The sequence below is a fragment of the Clinocottus analis genome, unplaced genomic scaffold, assembly GCF_023055335.1.
Source record: "Clinocottus analis isolate CAN_PGR_092001 unplaced genomic scaffold, fCliAna1.0.p SCAF_4, whole genome shotgun sequence".
Classification (NCBI taxonomy): Eukaryota; Metazoa; Chordata; class Actinopteri; order Perciformes; family Cottidae; genus Clinocottus; species Clinocottus analis.
In genome coordinates this window covers 13961431-13989201 of record NW_027176153.1, presented here as the reverse complement: position 1 = coordinate 13989201, position 27771 = coordinate 13961431, and the positions used below count along the sequence as shown (strand labels likewise).

General features: G+C 42.9%; 1 protein-coding gene across 3 annotated transcripts; it reads right to left on the bottom strand.

Moving 5' to 3' along the window:
- Window positions 1–44: 44 nt before the first annotated feature.
- phactr3a (phosphatase and actin regulator 3a) lies at window positions 45–27524 on the bottom strand. 3 transcript variants are annotated; one of them, XM_068597995.1, is made up of 12 exons: window positions 27206–27524; window positions 11012–11176; window positions 10351–10512; window positions 9741–9953; window positions 8111–8339; window positions 7368–7621; window positions 6048–6201; window positions 1905–1960; window positions 1571–1632; window positions 1277–1417; window positions 824–900; window positions 45–377 (listed from the first exon to the last, which is right to left on the bottom strand). In XM_068597995.1, exons 1-12 carry the CDS (start codon window positions 27306–27308, stop codon window positions 362–364), a joined length of 1632 nt encoding a protein of 543 aa, XP_068454096.1. In that variant the 5' UTR covers window positions 27309–27524; the 3' UTR covers window positions 45–361. The 3 variants fall into 3 exon arrangements, with proteins under 3 accessions (XP_068454096.1, XP_068454094.1, XP_068454095.1); XM_068597993.1 differs by having other exon boundaries at window positions 9741–9956; window positions 27206–27523; XM_068597994.1 differs by having other exon boundaries at window positions 9741–9956; window positions 11012–11173; window positions 27206–27523.
- Window positions 27525–27771: the final 247 nt, after the last annotated feature.

Genomic DNA, 27771 nt, shown 5'->3' with positions numbered 1-27771 from the left:
TTGCCAAAGGAGTCCATGAAATAGTACAAAAAAACAACACTGACTGAAAGACATAATTGTTTTTCTTTTTCCCGCCGCTCTCCTGCAGAGAGTCAGAGGCGCCACCAAAGTCCTCCTCCACCAGCCAGCTTCCATGTGGCGACATCCAGTAGTCTCCAGGACACACTGCCGCAAACATTTCCATCAGCTTCTCTCTCGCACCCGTGGCCTCATACAGACGATATGATAGTCAAAGGTGCTGGAAGAACGTTCAAGACGCGCTGAAGACGAATACGCCCCAGGCTCTTTGAACTGTCTGCCGCTGTTCAGCTCAAAAAAATGTCGAAGCTCAGCATTTCTTCACAGAAGAAACTCCCTGCTTTCACGGCCGGTGGAACCTGGAGAGACAAATGGGCAGAGAAACCACTTTTAAGGGTAGAATCACAAACATGAGAGCAGAGAGCGCCTTTGTCACCGCACGCGGCAATTACTGCGGCTGTGATCAGTTTTGTGTTGCTATTTTTAGCACAGTGCTGAGGGGCTCTACACATCCTCGCATCCAGTCCTCCCGCTGGGTCACGGTTACAAATCACAACAATGATCCCTGCTTTCCAAATGAGCTAAGCCAAGGACACCGTGGCATTTTATCATTTCTCTCTGCTTGGCAGTCAGTACCAGCTCGCCAGAGGACAACCTCCCCGTCTACAAGCAGCCCCATCCATCTTTAGCTCCTTTGTGCTCTCTGGATGAGCAAGGAGGGCTATTTTTAGACCACTGCAGCCCAGAATAGAGCACACATGCATTACCAAATGTGTACTACGAGCCGCGACACGCACGTACTGACCTCGTAAGGTGTTTGCTTGAGGCGTGCACTTCCATCTCAGTGCTTTTGAACTCGTTGAGCTCTTTTCGGATCGCAGCCTGTGGGAAAGAGAAAACAAAAAATAAACATTAGTGCGTTCCTGAGTACATCCTGAGCCATTGGGGTTCTGTAACCTCTGGATGACAAAGTGACAGCAGGAAGAGGAAACACAATTGGCGTAAAAAAAATCTAAAGAGAACAGGTTTTTTGTGTGAGATAAGCTGATAACAGCTACAAGCCACACACACACAGTCCTGATGAGCTTAAAAGTTGAAGAGTTTTTTAAATTTTTCTAATTTGTTTGTCCTGAATGGTGAACTTGCTTTGGTGGTAAGTCCAAGTGATCAGTGTCGGGGTCTTACGGGTTGACACAAATGGCTGTTATGTCTTTACTGTCCAACATGTCTTGTCTCTCTGTTCCCCCTAAATACACACCTTGTCTGCTGCCGAGAGGCGAGTCCAGGGCTTGTCTGCTCTCCTGTCGTAGTCCTGAGCTTTGGCCACCTCCACATAATCACTGAAGCGGATCAGAATCTTTCGGTCTCGTAGCTCGTCGACCGTGGGCCGCTGGTTGAGCTGGAACACAAGAGATTGAACCAACACTGATTTCTGCTTGACTGCAATGAATGTCTCATGTGCTTCATGCTAAAAAAAAAAAAAATGGTTGATATTGTTTTGGTGTTACCCAAACAAATGTCTTTAAATGGATGCACAATCAGAATGTTTTACCTTTCTGTTTAGCCGCTGTTTGATCTCTCTCCTCTCCTCTTGCTCTGTCTGGTCGTTCCTCTCTGGAAAAAGGAGGGGGAAAAAATACATCAAATATATATATATATATATATATATATATATATATATATATATATATATATATATATATATATATATATATATAGACACACACACAAACAAGGTTCACTCACGCGTTATTTTGCTCCCTGAATAATATACTACATGTGCAATCTGACTTATCAATAATGCATCATGTTGCCCTGGTGTGTCTATTTTCCCCATCAGGGTTTTTTATCTAAAATAGTATTCGTGTGGAAGTGTCTGAACTTACGTTTCAGTATGTTCCGACTCTCCAACTCCTCCACATTCGGTCTCTGGCTCAGTCTCCTGCGGAGAAACACCAAAACCACGTTTTGAACCATTTCGCCTGGAGCCGCCCGGTCCCCGTCCTCCCTAAACCGGCTGTAGTTTCTTCACGGTGCGCGTCCTCGAGAGGAATCCCCTATGTCTCCATCTCGCATCCAAACCGCGGCTGTGGTGCTTCGGCAGAGGCGCGCCCCACATCTGGAATAGTCGGAGAAGCGCAATCCTCTCGTTTGGGATTCTCCCGACCCGAAACTATTTTTCCGATGTCGAGACGCTGGATCTGCAGGGGCAGCGGCTGAGTTACGAGTCCTGAACCCCGCCGCAGCGCTGCTCTGCTCTCTCTCTCTCAGCCGACCAGCGCTTTTGAGCCGAGTCGTGATGGGCTGCCGGGGCGCGACTACTCTAGTTTCCCCGGTTACTGCATGCATAATTTTGAGGGGGCGGAGCCTAAGAGGCTCCCACTCACGGCATCCCCAACCTCGTTCTGGTGCACGCTGGGCTACTGACACACTCCTTTTACTCTTTTTGCACGTAATGGCATTTTTAGTCACGTAAAACGCTGCTTTTTTTTTTTCAAATGAAGTAAAATGCGGAAAAAAATAAGAGACAGATTAGAATAACTGTCGCCTATTCAAATATCTCCTTTGCACATCAACAGGATATAGTACATGCATTTCAAGCTGTCACGTTCCCTCACCATCAAAGCCCCCGAAAGGTCTCTAAAACCCAATGTGTCCCCAAAGTCTCCTGTGTGTGTGTGTGTGTGTGTGTGTGTGTGTGTGTGTGTGTGTGTGTGTGTGTGTGTGTGTGAACTACCATACTTTGCATAAATAATAAATGTGAGCTGCTCAACAGGGCTCAGCCCCAGACAGCATGCTGCTCACCCCACAGCACACCTCCAGGGGTAGAAAGGCCAGAGAGGGGAGAATGCCGCCACGCAGCAGGGACTCTCTTTATGCCCTCACCCGAGATAACACGGGGCACTTTATAGTTCTGTCCTGGAAAAGATCAAAGTTAGGTCACACCGACTGTGACCCGGACACCCACCGAGCAAACGTTTGTGCAACCATGTGAACCTGTCTACACGGGCACAGGCTAGCCGTGGAAATAATTGTAGTCCTCCAAAACATGTTAAGACTATTGAAGTATAGGACTCAAGCAGATGCTAGCATCAAAACAGAATCATCAGAACTAAATCGCATTATGCCATTCGGTTTGTTTTCCACATCACAGCATTGGCAGAGGCTGCACAGACACAAGCTCCCACTTGTAGATCTCTTTAGACTGAGTGCAAGCGAGCAATCAGGTTGGTGTTAATTAACACGCGTGACTAGACATCCTGTAGTAGTAACAGGAATAATGCAATAGTTTCCCCTCTGTTCTTCTGAGAAATAAGATGAAATATGGAACACAAACACGAAGAAGAGTCAAGAACAATTTCAGTGTTTTGCACACAATCGGTACGTGGGAGCTTGATTCATTTCTTCCACTTTGCCTTTGATCCTACTTCTCTGTGAGGTTCCCTTTCTTATCAAAGTACCTTTTGATCAAATCAGTTCTACAATACAATCCTGAAATCTCATCAGGGGGGGAGCAGTCCAACTCCATGACTCTTCTGTGGCTCTTTGATAAACAAACCGAGAGACAAAGTCTTCCCAGAGCACTTAGCGGTATTACATTTCAAGCAGATGAAACAGAAAATCACTCCCAAAGCCCCAGTGACCACGAGCGTCCACTGTATTATTGACCTAGCCGCTGAGTTGCTTAGCAACAACACTTGGTATCTTTGAGACAATAGCATCTTCCTGCAGAAATTCTCACTTCTCCCTAGCAACACACTGATGGGGATCTCACTTCTGCACACGGAGATGTGTGTGCTTGGTAGAGAGTCTGTGGCTATTTTTAGCAACGGACCATTTTCCTTGAGCTGAATATATATCAGAGATCGCTGTCAATAGACGCTGATTTGGTCACAAATTATGATTTTGTGAGCCAAATAAATCACACAAGCGTATTACTCTGCTGCTCCCAGGTGACAGAAGATGTGTGTCACTCGCATAATATTGAAAGGTATCCCCAAAATACCTTGATGACGCACAGACGCCTGTTGGCACGAGGGTTTCCATTTCCCACTGGGGATGTTCACCAACGAAACGAGTTGGAATAGAAAGTCTAACCATGTCAGCCAAGAGAGGAATGAGAAATCTAAACAAAGGCATAAAAAAGCAAGGAGTGGGTGGCAGAGGCTTTCAGTCTGTTCTTTTATTTCAGCCGCCAACTGTGCGAGGAGATCAAATTGTCTGTTCCCAGCTTTCCTCCTTTTAGTACAGTAGCCCCACCTGCCCCCCACCTCCGCCCCCTTATTATTGCTGTCGATATAACCCCTCCAACAACACATTTGTGCGGGGAAGGGAGGGCATGGGGAGATGCATTATTGAACAGGAGCTAAGATTAGGAACAGCGGAGTGCGGCTACAGCACAAGAGCCAGGCGGGGGAGTCTCTAAAGATAGAAAGGTCACTGACACAATGGACAGACAAGGTGTCATTATCCACAACACGTCCTGACGGCCTTTTCTGCTTCATCGGCAGCAAATGTAACAGTGGGTTTGCTTTGTGAGAAGCCGATCGGAAAGGAAGAAGAGCAGATTGAATCTGGGTGGGAGTCATCCAGAGAAATTCACAGTAGTGTGTGATGGATTGTTTTGTCATTTCGTAAGAATGCCCAGGGGAAATTATAGCTTTTCCTCCTCTTTAGCTTTTGAGCTATATTTAGCCAGGATTTCCCTCTAAAATGGTGCATTATGCTCTCAACGCATGCATATACTGTCCTGCAGGGTGAAAAGGAATCGTATTGCTTGGCACCGGACGGGAAGTCTTCACTTCTGTTATTTCGAGCCTCTGGATTAACAGATACGATCTCCAGACAAAGAAGCAAACTTGCAGCCAGAATATACTTTTTTTTCTTCTAGCAATGTCAGCATGAAGCAATCAAATCTGCTTTGAGAATCCACGTTGATCCTCCTTGGATCATTACATTAACTTAATCTGTATCATTTCTATTCAAACAGCTATAAATTAAAACTCAATTGAATCTGACGCTTTATGTAACAAGCAGCTTCTCTCGCTGCTGTGCGACAAGTGGAACCTCCCCGTCTTCAAACACAGACTCGATTGGCTCTTATGCAAGCTTCAATCTTGCCTCATCCTCACCTTTTATATCAGCGGGTTGCTTATTAAACACCTATACAAATCACACATGACAACACAATATGTATTTTCTCTGAATCTAAGAATAGATCGGGGAGGCAGTATTATTACTTGTCACACAGACATCTTGGATCTCTACAAAGTGTGGGTGGCACTCCGTACTTGGCTGCGAGCTCTATTGCACAGCAGGTTATGTAACGGAGTGGCGTGCCTCTGTTTGATAAGCTGCTGGTAAAGAAGTTGGGCTTTGTGACACGTTCACACACAAGAACGCTGCTGTTGGCTTTTGCACATTAGGTTGTATTATGAAAAACAGTTGTTCTAAAAATGTCCTGGCAGGTACGTCTTGCACGGAGGGGATTTCCTGGAAGCATCTGTCTGTTCTCGTTGCACCGCAGCATCACCTGTTGTTTCTTTCGAAAGCACCCAGAAGTTGACTTGACACGGGTACATTTGTTTCACCAAAGGAGTTCTGGGACTTCTGTCCATTTGAACGCCTCACTGGTTTAAATAGACGTACCACTTCCCCACATTGGGAATCTTGTCGGTTTAGTTTAGTGCTATTCTGGAATACAATACAAGGACTGAGTAAAGAGTCTCCTCTAAGCGGGAACAGATTACTCAGCATCAATCAAAACAATCGGATAATCTGTTCAGATCACATTTTCTAGCTCACCTCATCCTCCTATTGTCGGGTATTATGAAACTGAAGCAATTAAGCGCACAGGTTTACAATGCAAAAAGCCTCGGCTCGATCTGTCATGGGTTTGCGTTGCTAAAATATGAATTCATTAACTAACTCCACAGTAGTATTCAACGTGATTTAAGCAAGGTGAAAGTGAAATTCATGAAAACATTTTATAATTACTGTAGCAATGGAGGGACGATTTCATTTCTTACTTGGCCAGTTTCATCTCAATCTGCTGGCGGATTTCCTGGCGTTCCTGGTCACTCCTGACTGGGAAGATATTCCTGTCTTCTAACTCCTGCTTGCTGGGCCGGTTTCGTAGTTTGACAGACAACAACTCCTTCCTTAGCCTGCGAGGAAGTGTACCTGCAACCATGCATACAAGCATTAACACACAGGACACTCGCTGAGTATCTCTATGTAAGAATCTCAGTGTTTATTTACAATTATGTATCTTAACAATTTGGAAAACAATTCTGTAAATTTATTTTCAGGGTCCCTCACCCCGAAAATGACCATGACGACGTAATCTCAGCAAATATCCACACAGAGAGATTGTTATTCATGTGTTTTCTGTTGTCATTGATCTGTACTGCAGCACATTGAAGGTAAAGTGAAGCAATGAATAACTTGTGGGTACTTTAAATGGCCATGGCTAGATTACCAACTTCCCTGGCCAGGTTACTGTCCCAAAAACGTTACAAGTACACATTTGTTTGGGGATATTTAAACACAATATCCGCTGAAATAGTTAGGACATTGGGTCCTCTTTTATAGAGATACAAAAATAAAGTAAAAAATGTTCACTTTAACCCTTTGTTACTCAATTTAATTTTTATTAAAGCGTCAAACATCTGCATAAAAATCAGTCTGCCTCTTTATAAAGTTGTTAGCGTGAACTTGTAAGCATCAGTTGCTTATTCACACCCCCAACCGGCACAGAGCAACATTAGCATTCAGTTGGAGTCGTTATGACCACATGTGGTAACGTAGCCGATCTATCAGCTTTTTGTGGTGAAATCTGTGGTTGGAAACGACACAGACGGTAGCGATGAGAAATGAACCAAAACAATGAGCTGAAAGACGCTAAACTGTTCTGGACAGATGAGGGAAACTACTGAGTCAGGTGATAATTGTGCTTCACAATAACCGACCCCTTCTATTCTACACATAGTCTAGTGATGCACCGATTGTTGATGGAGAAACCTTGATTACTGCCGTCTTAAATTGTGCAACATTTTTACTCTCCCACAAAATGATTGATGCGACAGCAAGCCCGGGGCCAGGCAGAATCCAGATGTGAGTACTGGTTGGTCTCAAGACAGTCAGATAAGGGTGGGGCTATGTTTTCATCACTTCTCTCCCAGAGCGGTGATCACATTACATTTTGAGTGAGTGTCAACAGTTTAAGCACAGTCATTGTTTGAATTTAAAATCGGTACGGTACTGAGACAAAACAACCAAAAAAAGTGTGAATATGCAAACACTTAAAAGCTGCATTGTAAATCCTACTTTTAAGCTCTTCAACCCACCAGAGATGACAGAATCGTTCCATTCTTCTAAGTCGGTGGGGAGGCCTGAGGTGTTGGAGAAGCACTGGTCCAGCCGCATGTTCTCCTTATTCTCCTCCGCCTCCTTCTTGGGCCAGTTGGACCCTCCGCCTCCCACACAGCCGCCGCCCCCAAACGACGGTGTGTGTTGGTTCTCAGAGCTGCAGGAGCGAGAGAGACGTCCGTCTGAAAACCACAGCCTTGGAGGTGAGGCCTGCTCACACCCTTCATGGACACTGAGGGACAAGGGAGGAGGGAAAATGTGGGCTTAATGCGGAAGGCAGTGGAAGAGTAACATCTGATAACATCGATTTAAATGTAGACTACGTTAAAGGTGTCATTCAACAGGTGAATCTTAACCAATGGTTGTATTGTCCAAAATGTAAGATTTGAGAAAACTTCATTATAACACCAGCAGCATTGGAACATGTTGCAGAATGATTTAAAATTCAAAGAACTGATACCTCTTACTGCTTTTGAATCTAAAATAAAAGAAATAGAGGCAGGTTCCCAAAAGTAAATCAACTTGGTTACATCACTGTCTCTTAGCTTTTAGCTTCTTTTAACTTGTCTTGTTCTGTGTTTTTTGTCTGTGATTGTGTTTCTTATGTTGCTGCCTGTCTTGGCCAGGTATCCTCTAAAAAAAGAGATTTTTAATCTCCATAGGACTCTTCTGGTTGAATAAAGCTTGAAATAAAATAAGACTGAACAAAGCAACATCGTACCTCTCTTGTCTGTTCTTGGAAGCGAAAGCTCTCTGCAGTTCCTCCATAATGCAGCTAGGGGGCATTGGAGGATGCATCATATTGCCTATATGTGGGGACCCTGAGGTGTTGGCGAGGAGCCCTCGTAGCGGCAGGGTCATTGAAGCCATGCTTTCTGTGGCCCTGGGTGGAGGCTCCTTGGGGAGGTAGGAGTTGGGCAGGTGAGTAGGGAGCGACACAGGGCCTGAATCTGAAAGGGAGCAGATGAACGGTAGAGGTAACAGAATCTCTCTTCTTTTTTTTCCACATGATCTTATCCTTATATTTGTCTGCAGGCTCATGGGGGCTACAGTTTATCTTATTGATACTTAGCTGAAGTTTATGAAACACATTTACATCTCTATTCATTTAGAATTTAGACTCTCAAATACAGTCGACTTGCACATCTGTTTCATATGAGAAGGGGTTTGAACACCTGGAGGAAAATGATGAACAGGACAAGGAAACAACATTTTCTTGCAAAGAGAATTAAAAAGCAAATGACTTCGCCAACCTGCCATATGCAGTACATCTACAGTGTGTTCTCTAAATGGCTCGTCGGTATGGACACCGAAGTCTCCATGAACCTTAGTCACTTCAACTTTGGCTTTCAAACGAGGTATCGCTGTAAAATTTAGGACTACCCAAACTACCCAATTGGAAATGTGTTGAGCCACCCTGACCCGGCAGAGCAGCTCCCATGTCTTATAAACTGTCAATGTTTCCGAGGGAACGTTTGTCTTGCAGCCGGGTATGACAGAGAGCGCACACACAGGCTCAGGGACAACAAACGTAATAAAATATGTGAAGGCATTAAGTGGCAACAAGAAAGCTTGAGTATGCTTTACATCTTAGTTTCAACACGCCTCTGGAACTTGACCTGGAGGGATAATCTCTTCTGAAAGATATTCCCTCATTTAGATTTTTAATAGTGGGGAAAATAAGCAAAGAACATTTATTTCAATACTTCAGTTGTCAATGGCATTTAGACCTGCATAATATTAGTACTTTTATAGTTCTGTTTATATGTCCTGAACCATTTCAACTTTTGTAAATTGTTACGAGATGCTTTGGGTTAGTTGGTTCTAGTGCCGTCGAGCAAACAGAACATTATGGGTTCAAATCACAGCCAGTCATTCGCTGTTATCTCCCCAAGTATTTCCATGTAATGCCACTACAAACCTTTAAGAACATATTGTACTTTTTAACAGCTTTAATTAAGTAAACTAGTTATTTTTCGGATTAAGATTATGCATTAACCTTATAAAACACACCATATTATTTAAGATTAACTGTTAGTTCTGAACCTTTTTGACTCTCTTATAATGATACAGTGTCTAGCTAAGTCTCCTTGTCACAGTTCAGTTGTTAGCAGTGAATCCTCCTCCAAACTAGTCAGAGGGTTTCATGTTACCGACCGTTTGAGGCCCAAGGATTATCGGATATTTCACACACAAAAAATTTATACAGATTTGAGCAAAGTCCAAAGAATTAACACAGATTTGAGAAGCAGAATTACATGTTATCCTTGTTCCTCATCCATTGATAATCTCACAACCTCCCAGATTCATCTTATAAGCAAATGAGATATTCTTAACCCCGCAGCACTCACCATCTCCAGTACTCAGCTGGGGCAAAAGTTTGGGAGGTACTTGTGGTGGGGATGTTTTAGGAGGAATCTCTTCCTCTGGTCTTTCTTCCGTCTGCTCGCCAACATCCTGCAGCCCTTCAGGTAAATCCCCGGCAGGGTGGACCTCCTCTCTTCCCTCCTCCTCCGGTATTAGTACATTCTCCTCCACCCGTTCACAGTCTTGAAGAGGGGCAGCTACTGGAGTGTGATAATGAAGGCAATTATAATTAAGCTGAAATGGATATTGAGTTCATATTTTTGCCAAGCTGCATGGGCTTTATTGATATATGACATATCGTAGAACTCCTATGGCACATGCGATTGAAGGAAAAGAACGTCACGGCGTTGTCTTTGCTGCTCTCTAAAGGTACACACACAAATGTCTCAGTTTCAAGCAATAGCTCTGTGGATTACATCAAAATGAAAAAGCGAACTTTAGTAAAACGTCAGTAATTCTGGTTCCATAGCGATCTCACACTCTCATCTTGATCTACTGTAAAGTGGAGCAAAATACACACAGCCAGTGTTTTGTTTTTGCAGCTTTATAATGTAGATTTGAGTTGAGTCTGAGTATAGTGAGGGGTTGTACTACCTGGAGGGGGAAGCTCTTCCTCAGGACCGAGGTATTCCACACTGCTGAGGTTTGAGCTCAAGGATCCCCCAAATCCTCCAAGCAGGACTGCACCCTCTGAGCAGCAGCCCTGGGTGGGGGAGCTTGGGCTGTGGCATAGAAGATTGCTGGATAATGCTACATCTGTGAGCACAAGAGGGGAGTTGTATGGCATGACTTCTTTGTTGACGATAAACAAAACTAGATGACATGCATATGAATTATTTCCAGTAAAACTAATCATTGCTGGTATTGAAGATGTGATGATGTACTTCATGTTGCTTAATCTTCTCTACTTCTGTCTTTTCAGACAGCTATATTGATGTGTACATGTACATTTATATATAATTTAATAATAATATGAAAAGGCAGATCCAGCTCCTTGACTTGACCACTGTTACTGTTTCCCAAAATGAGGTTCACCTTCTTTATGTCACCTTGATTCTACAGCACTCTCCATTACAGCAAGAGCATCACATTTAACCATGTGTTCAGCAAATGCTAGAATGTGTGTGTGTGTGTGTGTGTGTGTGTGTGTGTGTGTGTGTGTGTGTGTGTGTGTGTGTGTGTGTGTGTGTGTGAACCTGAACTCCTCCAGCCACCCTATGCCATCGCTTCACCCTTAAGCCACCCAGCACTGTACCTGTGGAACTCTGCTTGAGCTTCTCATTTTTCTTTTTCCTCCACTTCCAGGGCTTGAAGATGCGCCCGAGGGTGGCCAGCTTGCTATTTCGTCGGATGGGTGGAGTGTGGACCCCTGTCACAAGGCAACCGGGCCTCAGCACCCTCTGCTGGTCCATCAGCTCTACTGCAGTGACAGAGGAGTTGGAAAAGAAGAGATGGGTGAGATGAAAGAGGGGTAAAGAAAAGTGGGCGTGGGTTTGTGGAGGAGGGGGATCAAAACCAGGGGAAGAAAGCAAAGAGCGGACCAAGGGGGAAGGGAGGTTGGGAGGAAAAAATCCCCACAGTGCAAAAGTAGGTAAGAGAAGAGAGAGACAGGGAGAGGGAGGAGGGGGAGAAGAAACCAGAGCACAATTAGTTTGCTCACCTTACTGAATAAACCATGATGGACTCCAAGTGCTGTGAACAGATTGAATTAGAAAGACTAATTTGATCAAGGCACACTCCCTAACAGTTGCTACTTCCCTTGCGAATCCCCTCCCTCCGAGCCATACGTCACATATCAAAATAAATATCTCTCACATTCCAAATTTGGAGGGAACATGCAGACAGCCTCATTACACCACAAAAGAAGCATTTCCCTTGAGACCAACAGGTTTGCCAGCCTCTCTGCTTTCCCAGATACTGCACAAGACTCAGCTGCCTGGTAAAACTGGGCTGGTTGTGTTATTGTGTCAACTTCCTTTTTCCCAATTGTATACTTCTCTGCTCCGTGTACATTTTCTCTCTGTCCTCTCACAGGACACCAGTTCTCAGGAGGAGCACATGTCTCTATACTATGTTGTATAGTGACACAAAACAAAGCATAAGTTGCATGCAGCGGAATCTTTATAATTTCATCCCTCAAAGCCATCATGTCTGAGGATGACTGAACCACATTTTCGTGGTATGTGTTGCATGCATATGATACGTTATAGACAACCGAGCACCCACAACGTGACACCAGGGGTCCACATAAAATGATACAGAGTAAATGAAAAGCATACAGGAGGCACTAACATAACATACTTCAAACATCCTCAATAAGTGAGCTGATTTTGCATGTGAAAGGGTGAACGAATGAAATGAAAATTATGGAAGAAAAACAAAACAAAAAAATCTAACTAAAACAAAACTACATCTATGCACGACACAACAGTTTTTGTTTTAGATATAAGGAACACAAACTAAATTAAAGTATCAGATCAGTGACATTGATGTATCTATAATATAGATGAGCTGTCCCCATCAGCGCAGATCAACCCTCTCCTTATAGAGGAGCATTTTTCAATGAATGGTGGCTGTGACTCATATCTTAAAGTGTGGGTCTATATATCCATGTGAGAACATTGCTGCTGGGCCAGACTCACAAAGAGTGCCAAAAAGGGAAAAAGAACAATACATTCCATGTATTTAAGAGCGACATGCGTCAGTGTGACACACATTCTGCCATATCTGCCTTCAGGAGGTTGATATCTTTGTTCAAATATTCAGCTGAGGAGGAGGCAGGGATTTGTGATGGGGGAAGTTGGGGGAGAAAAGGATTGGGGAGGGGGTGCCGACTGGCTCAGGGTGTGATGTGGAGTACAGTGATGAAGGAACGAGGATGCAGTTGACTTTTTTTCATGTTTTTTTGTACAGCCCCTTGCTTCTGCCCTGAAGCACATGGGGAGGGAAGAGAAAGAGGGTGGTGGTGAGATGCTTGGGGGAGGAGAGCAGAGGAGAGAAGAAACAGACAAGACAAGAGGAGAAGCAATAATAAAAAGGAAAGGAGAGAAGAAACAGGAGATGAAAGAAAAAGAAAGCTGGTGGCTTACGGGAAAGGAAGTGAGGTATGAGATCTAAGAAAGAAGAGAAGAGGAACGAAAGGACAGTGAAAAGGGGAAAAAGGGAGGGATAAACAAGCAGATGGGAGGAAAGGAGAAAGTATTGGCAGTAAACAGAAGAAGTAAAGGAGGGTAGATGAGATGAAAATAGGTAATTTCCAGTTTAACATTTGACCCTTAAAGTTCCTTGAAACCGGTCTGTTGACCATGCCCACCCCTCTCGCCATGTCATCATCACCGCTGTCACACATGCAGCGCGGCAGACGTGGCGCCGCACGCTGAATCCAGGTCAAGCTTGAAGGAAGCGCACCCAGTCGGGCGGAGGAAAAAAAAAAAAGAAGCTTAAGAGAAGGAGAGGGGGAGCAGGAGGGGTAGAGGCGTTGTGTCTGTGAGGGAGGGAGAGTGTGTGTGTGAGTGTGTGTGTGTGTGTGTGTGTGTGTGTGGAGAGAGAGAGAGAAGAGAAGGGGAGAGGAGGTGGGGTCAGGCCCGCTGCTGTTGCCATGGCGACCACATCCAGATGCTGCCGCAGCAGTGGGAGCCAGCGGGAGGAGCGAGTCAGCCTGTAGCTGAGAGGAGAGGAGGAGCGCAGAGGAGCCCCTTTACGCAAACACTGCCTGCCACATCTAAAGCCAGTGGCAGCACCCGGTGCATTGTGGGTTTTAGGGTGAAGCCACATGGAGGACGAGATCTGTCTGCGTTTTTCAATAAGGGAAGAAGGTGGGAGGGGAGGGGGGAGGAGGAAACGGAGAGAAAGGGGATTCCATGGAGAAGCGGTGATAAGGAGGGATGGGAGGGGGCTGTTGCTATACGGAAGAGCTTGCAGGAGAGTCTGAGCTCGTCCAATCAGAGAGCAGCTATTTATAATGCATATCAAGTAACTCTTCATTTTCATAGAAGGGCTGGTTCCTCAAAGAAAATGACAGGGGTGCAGGAATTAGCTGAAAACACATACATCTACATGGAGATTTCTTTTTTTTTATCCGCTGGATGAGGAAAATGTGTGTCAGATCAGCATAAATGAACTACATGTACCATGTGGCAATTATATGCTTTTCTGATTAATATGCTAATGCTACTAGGATTTAATAAATCCAAGTGTCACGCTGACGTAGGAGACCAACAGCCGTTTGCTGTATGCCCATAGTCTGAACACACTGGAGCTGCAATCAGGCGGTGGCCTCATGCCTTTACACAAGTTACTAGAATTAAATTCCTGATTATTAACCTAAATTCACATAAGAGCACATGATTGCAGAGAAATACTGTACAAACTCTTGCATGCTGCTCCCCATACTCCCTTAGTGCAGTGTGAGCTCCGAAATGATTTAAGAGTGGAATGAAGAAGGCAATATGATAATGTGACTTGGCAAGAAAACTACATCAGAGTGTGTTAGTGTGCCACCAGGGACCACACCCTACTTAACCAGCTTGTCAGCACATTCAGTCGCATAAGATCTCTCCCATCATCCCTCTCCCAATGCCAACGGTTAGAAGACCAAGGTGAATCTGTTCTATTAAAAAAATGAAAGCCAAACACCCAATTCTCTTGCTCTTTTGCGACCATAAGAGTCAACAAGTTAAAGAATGAGTGAGGACTGAATACAACAGATAGTGAAAGTAATTCACTCTGAGGGATAGGGCATAGCCTTGCTCTGTGAAATACCAGAAACACCAATCTAATGAGTGGGTTTGTGTTTCTACAGCTCCTTCTGTAGTATTAAAAGACACGTCAGAATAAAACAGCATTCCGGTATTAATCTCGTAGTTTACTCCTGGGACACAAACTGTGTTAATAATGTTTTCACCATTCGATGCATTGCAAGTACATTAAACATTCACGTGTGATCACATTTTTTGAAAGCAGGTCTTTAAAACCCTCAAACACAATCAGGACTCTGATCTCTGGGATAGCAATGCTGAGAAGGCCTTGGAGGGTTGTCAAGTGAGTCATAAATACTATCTTACTACTATTACTATTACATAATCTACTATAATATATTACAGCTTTAGACAAGTAAAGTCTGGTGCACTGTCTTGCACACAGTTCAACTTTGGTGATTTGTTCAGTTTATTCTTGTTTCATTTTGTTTAAGTGGCCTGGCTCCAAGGATGGCAATGTCAGCCCGTCTGTCAGCCCGTCTGTCTGTCGGCAGTCCTTCATGGTCACCTCAGAATGAACTGTAATAACATTGGTGATTCCTTTACTTTTACTTCTCCATCAGTGCGATACTTTGTTTTTTGAACAACTACCTGTAAAGGTCCTGACATTCCCATCAGCCTGAGCTGCACTTTGAATTTAGTGCTGATTAGCAAATGTTAGCATGCTAATATGCCACAAATGTTCCTCGTAAACATTATTCTCGTTAAACATCCCCATGTTAGGATTGCCATTGTGAGCATGTTGCCAGGCTGGCGTCAGTATTTTGGCCAAAGCACAGCCTCACACCGCTGCTGGCATGGCTGAAGACTCTTGTTACTATGCTGTTCCTGCTGCAGGTGAACCCAACCTGTGGCTAATAACAAATAACGAATCCCACCGTGCAGCCTTTCCTGCTGAACACTGTGTGTGTGGTCTTGTCGTAGCTGTAAATAACGGGCCGACCCTTCAACCCACCGGTTCTGCATAGCCCAAAGAGCACCGGTTCCTCACTGAAGCCACCCTGCTCCCTCCACAGTGTGCCCTTGAACAGGCCAAGTCCTTACCCGCTGCCACGCCAGCTAACCTCCTCACTTTACCCCCTGGCTTTACAACTGTGCTGCCATCTGTCTTTAGCCACGCTGCCGCGGGGGCCCAGGCTCAGTTAGGGCACGGCGAACAACTTTCAGGGAGAGAGTGAAGAATAGAAGAGCTGAAGCAACGTAGAGGGAAACAAGTATGAATGAGAGACAAAAGCTGAGATCAAGAATGGTCGTGCTCAAGTATAGAGTTGTTCATTAATAGAGAAGCCGGGAGAATAATGAACACCTTCGCAAAAAGACTATCTTCCACTCAACATGGATGTTAATACCATCTGAAAGCTTTGTCTCATAAAGCTTTCTGCATTTCCAATCATCACTATTCATCCCGAATCAACAATACATAAATATTACATTACTAATGAGTGTTGTTTTCAGTACAGTTTTATTATATAATGGACCATAACCACCACTGATGATGATTGATGAATATCATGTTCTGACTTATGTGCACATAATAATGTGCTTCATTAGAAGGGGAAATAATAAAGACAATCTGTGTACTGTTTTAACCCTCATAAATACATTCTGGTATAAACACACCAAGCTGTGCTCCTCAGGTAAATGTGTTGAAATAACTCATTCATGTCTTTTGCGTACTCTCACTTGTTTAGGAATAAAACCCAGTTCTGGGAAAACAGGGTGTCACAGTGTTAGGCTACATGAGTCTGCAAATGTCAAGCCTCCAAGTGATTACAGCCCGAAACTCCAGCATGAGGGCTACTGGCATCAAGAGAGTAAAATGATGTCAGTTAAGCCAGCAACCAATAGGAAATGCTCGAGGCCTTGTTTTTTTTTTTTTTACCATATGTTGGTGTTAAGAATGAGGACTCGTGGGTGGCTTTGTGTGTAAGCCTTTGCTGCAGCATCAACAAGGAGAACTAAGAATTTAGTTCATTCTCAGTTTCCGATAAAAGGCGTTTTTTCTGGTTTCACTCAGTTTTCATTAAATATGGTGGACGGATGGATGTTGGGACGTTTACAAACTTGTGAGATAATAGTGGGGATCACCAGAAGGCTGTTATAAATGTTTTGTCCAATCTGAATTAGCCTCATCAGTAATAGGAGAGTGCATATTATTCATGTATTTGGAATGTTATTCAAAGCTAGACTAGTCTAATTATTTTATGTTATATTTTTTGTTATATTTGATTAAATTATATGTACATCACGACAGCAATCAACTTCTTAAATCATTTTTAAAAAACTTTAAAAACGACTCAATAAAAGCCAGTAATGCTTATACAGAACTACTCAAAATGTGGATGAATAACACACATGACATATTTACACGCAGACACGCCTCTGCTTTTCAACCAAAAAAAGACAAGCTATCTTTGACCAACTGTGAAAGCCTCGCTGCAGCCATCACCACCCAGTGGGCCGAAAATGTTCCTGCCGAAAGTGTTTTTCCTGTCACCCGCTAGGATGAAGCTCGGAAAATGTCATTCCAACCTGCTCACCCAACAACTAAACCCAGAAGAAGAAAGAAGCCCTAAATGAGTACATTAAGACTTCCGGATCAAAGCTAAGTTTTGGCCTTTTTCCCGTTATAAGAAACCTCATCTTGTTCCATCAAAAAGCTCCAATCAGATAATGGAAGTCTTGGTTCACCCTTCATACCTTGGGCTGTTCCTGTCTATCAGATTAATCTAAAGAACTGCAGATTGCCATTGACTCATTCAGCTCATTTTATTTATTCAAGTCCTGCTTGCAAAAGATTAGCCTTGTCACAGAGATGTTGTAATTATAAAGTTTCACTTTTACACCTTGACGACAAAACAGTGGGAGGCGGTCTTGTGTTTTTAAGGGCTTTTCCAACAACAAAAAATACTACGCTTTAATCCTGCAACAGGATATGTAAGCTCAGATGAGTTAGCCGTGGGTCTTCAATGGGGTGTGGGCGATATGTGTGACTATGAGTGTGTATAAATGTCTTTGTGTGTGCTCTTGATATCTCAGTTCCACTGGGCTCCCACTGCTCTACAGGGAAGTGTGAGCACATCACGGTCTCCAGGCAGGAAACACAATGAGCGATGAGCAGAGGGAACAGTATAAATCTCTACTGTTTGCACTGTACTCCCCAACCAAGTTCCCACAACAAGGACACCACTCACATTTGGATTCTCTCAAGTGTACGACTACCAGATAGCGGTGTGGGACTACTAAAAAAAACTTGATGTATCAGCCCAAGCAGTGGCTGGAGCTAGAAACAGTGAACCACAATGTACAGTGGTGTGTGCAAAACTGCTATCCTCACGGGAACACAAAAGTGAGTAAAAAATAACATTATTCATCGTGTTTTTTGTCTAAAAAGCTGTCTTTCAGCCATATGTTGGACCTCAAATAAAACATGAACAGAGGCCAACAGATAATTTTGTGATGCCAGACAGCTAACTGCCCACTTACCTCATTTGTCACAGACAGATATACTTAAACGGGCCAGGCATTACATGCATGATCCTATTTGTCATAATACCATGTAATTACCATGTATATAGTCATCTCATGCATAACATGGAAGACATGGGGTCAAACAAACACGCTGCATGCTAGTTCTAATGAGAGATCAGAGATAGGAAATGTGATGTGTGTAATACACAGTATATTACAACAGTCATGACTGCCGTTACAAGTATTATCTTTCTAATTAAAGACATATTTTTGCTCCCACGCTGATTTTAGGCTTAATTTCTTAAAGTAGAGTATTGCTTTTATGCATCACACCTGCAAGTAGTCCCACTCCAGAATCTGTGTCTCTTGCCTGAAATGACATCAACAGATTTCAATTTTTGCTGTTTTGACAATTTGTTTTGGTTCGAAGCACACATGAGTCAATCCCACAGTAGAACCTGTTGTGAGAGATGTCTGGTACTGATGGCAGACAGGAAACTGCCCACAAAATATTTTGCCCAGATACACAAAGACATTCACTTGTGTGACCACACAAGCTTCCCTGCAGTCGACTCATGCAAGACAGAGAGAGGCTGCTGTGGTGAAAGAAACACACACTATGTAGTAGTGAAACAGGTTTTGGGCCACATGATGAATCCGTGTTGACGTGCGAGAAGCCACTCACTCATCAATAACGACCCAAAGCTCAGTACTACAGACTTGGCCACAGTTCTAATAGTCGTTTTAATGGGATTGGATTTGAGCTTTTGGCTTACATGAATGTATGGGATGAGATTGAATTAAATGGAATGTGTGCCTGGATCTGCACAATGTGCTTTCCTCATTAATGTGTCATCGGCGGAAAAAAAAAAAATGCCAGGTCTCATTCCCAGCAGATCAAGAGTCGGGTGACTTATCAGCGCACAGAACACGGCTCTGCTCGGATCAGCAGCCTGATGCGATGCAAAGGTGCTGTCCATGGTGCTGAAGCTCACTCTGCTGGAATACCAGAACAACTCAAGTCCAACATCACTCCCTATTAGCAACCTAGACCAGTATATTTCCTTTTTTATCCTATTTCTGGTCTTTGAATGTTATTGCCCTCAAAAATGTCATACTTAATACATAATGTCATATTGTCGGGGAAAAAGAAGGCTTTATCTGAAATTGTCACCTCTCATCCACTATAGTGGAGCTGGAGCTTGTAGCTGACATTAATAGTGAACAAAATATTATTTTGTGACTTTGCCTTTATACATATTCTTCTGACAATTCAGTGCTTCACCTTTTTAGAAATGTAAATAATTACAGTTACCTGGCAAAACAACAATCAGTGAATGCACAAAATCATGATTAACAGTTGTGCAAAACCTCAAACTTTTGAAACTCAAAATGGCTGTAAATGTTGTGAAATTGTGGTCGATGCTATATACTTTAAAAATACATTTAAAAATATAGAGTAAACTGCTGAGTGTTATTATTATGTAGGGATATTGAATAAGTGAACAGCGGAGTGATTTTGAACACAGCCAAAGACTCTCTAACCCTCCATTCACTTTCCACCCAGCTAATCTCTTTACCTCACACACAGTCCATCCAACGACACAATGAAAAGCTTTGATTCATTTCCTTTTTATGACTGTATAACTTCTAGTACAGCTATCTGATCTGGCTAAGTATTTAATTTACCATCTCCTGAGAGCCCCTGGAGGAGATGTTCAATAACACTGGAGTGTAAGTGCCTATCAAACAGTTACTCTATAGAAGGCCTCACACCATTTTCTCTCATCTAAAGTCTTTCAGCCTTTCAGTCTGCTTCATCATACCTCCCCTACTCCCCTTCATTTATCCCTCCTGCCTGTCCCCTATGCTTCTCCATCCCAGACAGGAGCGTTTATCAGTGATGCGGCCCAGGACTCTCCTCTGCCCTCTTCATCTATCTCTGACTGAATCTGGCAGGTTTGTCAGGAGAGAGGGACACAGTGGCTATAAGCAGGTGTGAGAATAGTACAATACATTGATGGTTGTGTGTGTCTGAGAGAGAGAGAGAGAGAGAGAGAGAGAGAGAGAGAGAGAGAGAGAGAGAGAGAGAGAGAGAGAGAGATAGTGGATGTTAAAAACGTAGGAAACGACTAGGAGCAAGAAGATTAAATATTTTTCTTTATTGCTATACAGCCTTGAAGCGGCTATAATCATATTTTTTATGTAGATGATAATTCAATACTTGACAGAAGAGTTGTATCAAATGATAAACTCACAGAAAAAGTACCATCTGATTCTGCCGTCCCCCTCAGCTGGAGCTCTATAGCATCTTTCAGTTCATCGTTTCTGTTTTATGGCTTGCAATTTCTACTATTTTGGTTCTTTCTTACCACTAGAATTGTTTTTGGCAGTCTCTTTCAGCAAAAAACTGTTAAAAGCCTGTATGCTGTCCAGCACTAAACAGCCAACAGACAAAGTTGGCAACGAGCCAGTGAACATAGTGGAGCATTTGGATATTTTCTCAGGAGTTAATGGAGACCAAAACTACTGTATTTGTCCACAAGCAGCTTTTGCAAGGTTTACGTTTACAAGAGGTACAAAATAAACATACTGTAAGGGCCTGAGGGGAAGTGTAGTGTCCGGCATCTACATTCCAGCCAGAAGGCTCCACCCACTCGTCAGGAGAGCATAGAGATCAGGTGTGGGACGAGACACACCTGATCCTGATCTCCTCATCAGGGAGGTGGACAAAAGGCACGGAGGGAAACGGAGCAGGGAAGATGTGCAACAAGAGGAGAGAGGCGGCCCCTTTTTTACGACAGAGATTAAGCCGCTAAGTCGGCTAGTGGCTCGGTTGATATGGTTAGTTAGTTTAGTAAATTGATAGAGCTCTGGACAGAGCCACGTTTTCAGTTCTTTTGTGTTTGTTTAATTAAAAACCCTTTAAAACCTACAGAACTGACTCTGCCTGTGATTGCTGCATTAGGTTTTGGGTCCTCTATACCGTCCTGTTACACATGCATATACGTATGAGTAAATTTATAATCTTTGGGTTTCAAACTATTAAGCAAAAACAAACACATTTGAATTTATTTATTAGAAATATTCATTTGAAATTTAAAGAGCGTTTTTTTGCTTTACATTTCATATAAAAAATGATGGACTGATCTAAACATTATTAATCAATGATGAGGATATTAGTTGCATCCGCAAGAAAAATACCAAATTCAAATGATGCTTGTCCATGCGTGTATATTGTCTTTCAACAGGTGTAATTTTCTGACAACAATTTTGGATGTCAGAGCTTTACTGAATGCATCAACAACTGATCTTAATACATTCAACCAAATGTTCCCCATAATGACTCATTTATCTGAAGCAAGCATCTTAAAGTCTCTGTAAATTAAAATTCATATGTTTACTGCTATTAACGGCTGCCCTCAAAAACATGTAAATAGTATGGTAGTGTAGAAATGCAAAACAAAAAGGTAAGTCAATGGGAAGAAATCTCTGAGGAAAAAATCATGCAGATTTAGGTAAACAGGATTTAGTGTTCTTGGTATAATTATATGAAATAGGATCCATGGGAAACTGTCTAGTACTAGAAGCTCATGCAGAGGCTTTCCAAATGAGACCTACACAGCTACTGCCTCTTGGTTAATAGTCTCCTGTAGACTATCCATCATCCCACCCTGACCAGTTAGCAAATAGGGACCATTTTTTGGCTTTTTTTTCAACGAAGGCCTCTCATTTCCTGCTCCTCCACCTCACTAATTTAGTCCCCTGTCCTTTTATTCTCCTTAAGAAAAATGTCTCCACTTTTCTACAGACTCGATACCCAGAGGAGCTTCCTCTCTTTGCTCTTTACCCTTCTCAGCGTAGTGCATACAACTTCCTGAACTCCATTTAGCCTCAGCATTTAAAGGCTAAATAGCTCCATTTCATACTGCCTATACGTTGGTTTCTCTGACAGGTGTTGAGGGCTGCATGGGTCTTCATCCTCTGTTCTCCAAGGGCTGTCTGTTCAACTGCCTGACTGTCTCATTCTAGCATATTCCGGCTGTGATTTTGCAATTGTTTTCATTGCACGACTCTGCACAGACCTGCCAGTTCTCCTGCAGATCAATGCACGCTTGAATGCACACGCCCCAAAAAAACAGGCGGACGTGCAGGTGTTGTGCACGCAAACAACAGGAGCAGCCACACATGGCTCTGACACTGTCAAATGCCTAATCTGCTCCCACATCCACAGGGAGCAGGCATGATGTAGAGCTTTTGTTGTTGTCGTCATTTTTGCGCTCCATTTTCATGGGCAGCTGAAAGACAGTGAAGGCGTCCACAGAGAGCAGAGCTCAACAAAATGTCCAGATGCGGCTTGTTACCATTCACTACTCAGTGGTTGTGGATCCACAATGTGACAGTATGGTTGGCACAACGTGTAAAGACATGTTACAGATGGAGAGGAGAAAGGAAGACAAACACAAAAGCAAATGTCCGGAATGATTGTTGCTTTTCTATTATATATCCTTGTAAAAGAAATAGCCTTTTGGTTTTTGACAGTTGATTAGACAGGACAGTTGAAAAGTATATAAGATGAAATTATGATGGTTATTGTGATGATTTTCCCACAATTCTCCGACATTTTACAGAGATTTTGCGATGAATTTTGTGTTCTGTTAATATCTCTAATAATTAGGCCATTGTGAGTAGTGTTGCAAAGCAGTCTGCTTTATAGTCATCAAAGTCATGAAGTGCCCAGATTGTAAAGTTCCTATGCATGATAAGCCAAAACAAAAGACTTGTTGTTATTTTGACAGTTTAAATTGTCAAACTTCAATTGCCAGAAAAGTAACATAGACTCAATAATAATCAAACAGCTTTAACTCATCTTGGCATTACTGATTATCCAAGAATTGAAGTAGAGGGATGAGCACCATTCCTCCAACAGATACTTGTTAACGCATTGCTTTAAAAGATCTGATGACAATGAAGGACACAGCAGATAATTCAATCAAACCATTAAGCCCTGTGTGGAAGTATGATTATCGTATCATTTAGTCAGATTAGTTTATATCGTAAATAGTTAACTATTGCGGTATAAAATATTATACAATGTTCTGGAATATTTCATTCATATTGCCCAACAGTAAACAGTAAACTATAAAATGACTGAATGAGTCAGTGATTGTGTTTGTGGACTGGCGGATATGTATCACTATCCTAAAGTGCCAGCTCTAAAACATACAGTTCTTTAATCCCACACTCTCAGCTCCATTAATAAATAATAGTCAACATTTCATGTGGGTGAAAGCCTATATTTTGTACCAAGAAGCTCTCAGGCTCGAGATGGCCTGAGAGTGTTTGTCTTGTTGGCCTCTGTAAAGACTTCTATAGCATCATGGAGGAGAGAAATGAATCGCTCTCCAGTGGCTACTCCTAACAGGTGGCCTTGACTAACTCGCAGTACCTTTAGGCTGACCATGACCAATGAGCCGTGACGCTGGCGTCAATTGCAGCCCTGCTACTGAAAATAGGAAGTGAGAACTTAATGCAGCTGGGCTTCATGTGGGTGCAGGTGGTTCTTCAGAAGACCAAATCTTACTACAAAGCATCCTGAAGCTGTAAGCTTGCGTCTGCATTCTTGCGTCTTGCGTGGGCATTGTTTTGATGCTTTTCCTTGATGGCAGCTAAAGAACAATTACAGCTAAAGAACAATTATAATTGAATTATTTTAACAATTTTTTTTTTTTTACTTTTGTAAAATGTCATGATATAATAATGTACGCCCATATACACTTTCCAGAGTCCAAGTTCATGTTTTCATGTGTCTTGTTTTGTCCATTTAACAGTCCAGAAGCAATTTCTGGTGTCTGATTCTCAGTTCTTCCAACTTTTCTTATACTGAAAAATATCTCACCTCTTAGTCACTGTTGCTCTCACTGTAGTTTTATCACCTTAACACATGTGATATACAGCTATATGCAACACGTTCCCACACTGCTTCTAGACTCTAAGGTTGAAAATCATTCAGAAAAAAAGATAGAAGAGGAGGATTTTTTGAAAGACATTATTTTTTTCGTTGATGAAAGTTATAGCAAAGAAGATTGGTATCACTCTTTTTCTGTGTCTTTGAGCCAGACAGTGAGACATTACCAGATCCACAGGTTGATCAGATAGATAGATAGATAGATAGATAGATAGATAGATAGATAGATAGATAGATAGATAGATAGATAGATAGATAGATAGATAGATAGATAGATAGATAGATAGATAGATAAAACATTAAAGCATATAAGCACGCTCTGAGAGAAACACCAAATACGTAAGTAAGAACTTTAAAATGTGCATAATACATCCCCTTTTTTTTTTTTTACACATTCCTAATCCCATTTTGCACCATTATTACTTCTTCATTTTAGCCTTACATTATATAAGACCTGCTGACTCAAAATGTTTCATCAAGGCCTAAGCATAGGGGAGGTTTTATGTGCAAGGCAATGCTCTGGTTTGGGGTGAGTCATCGTCACAGCTCAATATCAGCTTTCACAGGGTTTGCTGCATCTCCGTGTTCATTAGGGGGACTCCACTTATACCTGCAATCCTCAGAGATCCTTCCGATGTCAGATCTGAGAGGATTATCCAGGTATCAGTCAGACCTGTGAAAGTGGATGAGACCTCAAAGATCTCTGCTCAGTGGACACTTTAGTAAGAGACACTGTCCTATCCGACCAAAGTGGGTCCAACTGTTCATGGGTTTAAGCCGCCATGTGACCTGAGATCCACTCTGTTGAAGTTGCCTTGAGCAAGATGACAACTTTGTCAGTTTCAACTATAGACTAGTACTTGTGATGATTAAATTAATCAGTCGTATCTGTATCTGCACAATATTTGTGATTTTCTCCTTCTCTTCTCTCCTGATCTGTCTTATGTAACTCTTTCCAAATGTCCTACCTAAATCTTCCTCACCAGTGCTTCTTATGTGCAGAGAATCCCATATTTCTACATGACAGAGGATACTTAGAGGAATGAAGCCACAGCGACAGCCCTGCGTTGACACGCTTCCTGTCCACAAAGCTTCAAGGTGTCCTCTCCACACCATTAACTTGGTCGACACTGCAATGAGTAAGTAGAAGTTTGAGTGAAAGTGACATTTTATTAGCAGTAGAATGTAAAAAGGTCCTTATCTGAACAAACAGACTAAACAAGCCTTATACTGCTTCTCCTGTTACCGGACCTAAATAACTGTGAAATATTAATCAAATGCTTTAAAGAGGAGGACTCAGTTACCACAAGACAAACCCCCTGAATAAAAGATTATTGGAACATTGAGAGAACACATTGTCAAGCCTGAACACTTTGAAGTGTAATTGCACGCACGTATGATATGAAACAAGACCAGATCGTTGGACAGTTTGGAAACTTGTCTTGCTGTATCATTACTGAACTTTCATTCAAGAGAAAGCATAGGACTCTCAGTGACTGGCAACTGTGCCTGCTGTCTCTATTGACTCATCTCCCTAGTGTTGAGTAAGTGGATGAATACAGTGTCAGCCTCTGCAGCTGCAAGGGCCACTGTGTTGGGGGAAAAAGTGCAGTCTTTGCCAAAGTAATCCTTTGGCAAAGACTGGTGTCCCAGCCGCTTGCGCAGTAATGATCCACATAGAGATGGGGTGGGAAATGTTGTGTACTTTGGGTCACCAGACACTAACATTGTTCTTGCAGTGTATTGACAACTGTACTCATCTTTGACAGTAATGCAGTTGTGCATTTTCCAGTGCAAGAGGCTGATATTCAGTGTTCCCTATTCACTCTCATCACTAGCAATGGCTGATCTGCCAGGCTGCTATGTTGTTTATTCAGGTGTCTCAAAGACCCAGTGTGACATTATCACATCCACCTATGTGTGAATTAAATCGTCCATAGGGGGGTTGAATTCAGCAAGGGTCCATTAATATGTGTTATGGGCAGTTGATGATAGCAGACAGGTGTGATTTGAGGGCTGTGTAAAAACATGGGCCTCATTAGTGAACAGTTGAAAGGTTTATGACGTTGTTTTTTTCTGAATCATTCTGTCAAGCATTCTTCATGTGCGTAAAACTCACCATGCGTGGGAGTAAAGGCGATGACTCTTTCTAAGCCCACACAATACGACCATAAATAGCCTCACTTATGTAAAAAAAAAAAAAAAATTGAAAACATGTACTTAGGTACTGTACATGGGTATAAGGTCCTGTATATCTAAGAAGAGTGAGAAGAATTAACAGCAAACACAAGAGCCACATGAAGTCTATTGGCAGGAGTTCATCACAGAGACATGACTGCTCCCTGGTGTTCTCCTCTTATTAATGAAAGATCAATTAATTATTCCTCATGCAGAGGGATGACTAACAGACCACGGAGAGATAAGCATAGGCTCCATGTTGAAAATTCCTGCAGGATGCATGAATTGGTAAATTGGTAATGTGTGCGTGCATGGCTGTGCAGAATTGGACATATTTTCAACCGGTGCCTTCATCACGTGGACGGCGGACCATTGATCACAACAGTGATCATTTCAGTGTGGGTACAAGGGAAGGGGTGGGGGTGACAGAGCTGTCAATACGCAGGATGAGAGCTATGGGCTTGTGATATACATTTTAACAAAATAGATGTTCATGTGCCTTTGGAAAATGCAACGCACCAAAACCCAACGCCAAAAAAAACCCCATGTGTCTCCGGAATAACGAGGCTATGATGGTGGCTTGGAGAAGATAACAAATACGTTCAGCCTATAGCATCATGGAAAACACATGCATGCGGATTTTGAGATGAATGAGAACGTTACATAGGGAGGTCGACATCGCGCATAAGGCAATACTATCCTGTAATGTTGCACGCGTTAATAACCTATTAAACGGCCGACATGCTGATTCCTAAATAGTACTTGCAGCCATGACAGCCCAACGGGCTACAGGCGTCTTTGTAACGCGCAAATCTGAAGGGGCATGCAGCCATTCATAGACGCTGATATGGCACATTAATTTTCGATTTGCAGCTCCACGATTCGGTGTTACAGACCGTATTTTACGTCCAAGGTTGGAAGCATATGCGCTAATTATCCCTCGCGATGTCCCACTGGGCAAGCAATGGTGTCTTTTGGAAACCGCTGCATCGCCAAAGAAGCGGAAACATGAAGAAGGACAAAACACTTGCATATAAAGCTAATAAATATCCAGACAATGACACGTCTATCTTACCTGTGCCATGAGCCAAATCGATGCCCGGTTCGGTGAGTATGTTCGGGTCACTTTGAGATCTGCCTCGATGCAGACAGCCGTCTAGTCCATCCGATGTAGCCATAGGGAGACAGCGCAGGAATCCTGAATAAAATATTGAAAACCCAACCAGAGGCAGGCAAGGTCAGGAGGAAAGCAGCGAGCGAGTGTAGATTTAATTCGCTCTGACAACAGCCGCTTTGAGCATCTACCAGGGAGCCATGGCTGAGCAGAAATTTAGTGTGTGTGTGTGTGTGTGTGTGTGTGTGTGTGTGTGTGTGTGTGTGTGTGTGTGTGCGTGTGTGCGTGTGTGTGTGTGTGCGTGCGTGTGTGTGTGTGTGTGTGTGTGCGCGCGCGCGCGTGTGTGCGTGTTTGTGTGTGTCTGGGCTGTGCGCGCGATGATGTGTATGGATGTGGGAGGGGTGATATGCCCCCGATGATGCCCGTCCCCGTCCAGCAACACGATAAAATATCCAAAACATCTAGGAGCATGCTGCACACGTTGATTCATTTTTGGAGCTTGTAATTGAAATGTATATGCATTTTAT

Coding starts and splice junctions, on each gene's coding strand:
- phactr3a (XM_068597993.1), bottom strand. CDS start 27,308: ATGGCTACATCGGATGGACTAGACGGCTGTCTGCATCGAGGCAGATCT. Junction 1,961..6,047: donor ATTGAGATGAAACTGGCCAA/GTAAGAAATGAA, acceptor GTTTCTCCGCAG/GAGACTGAGCCAGAGACCGA. Junction 901..1,276: donor GCCTCTCGGCAGCAGACAAG/GTGTGTATTTAG, acceptor TCTTTCCCACAG/GCTGCGATCCGAAAAGAGCT.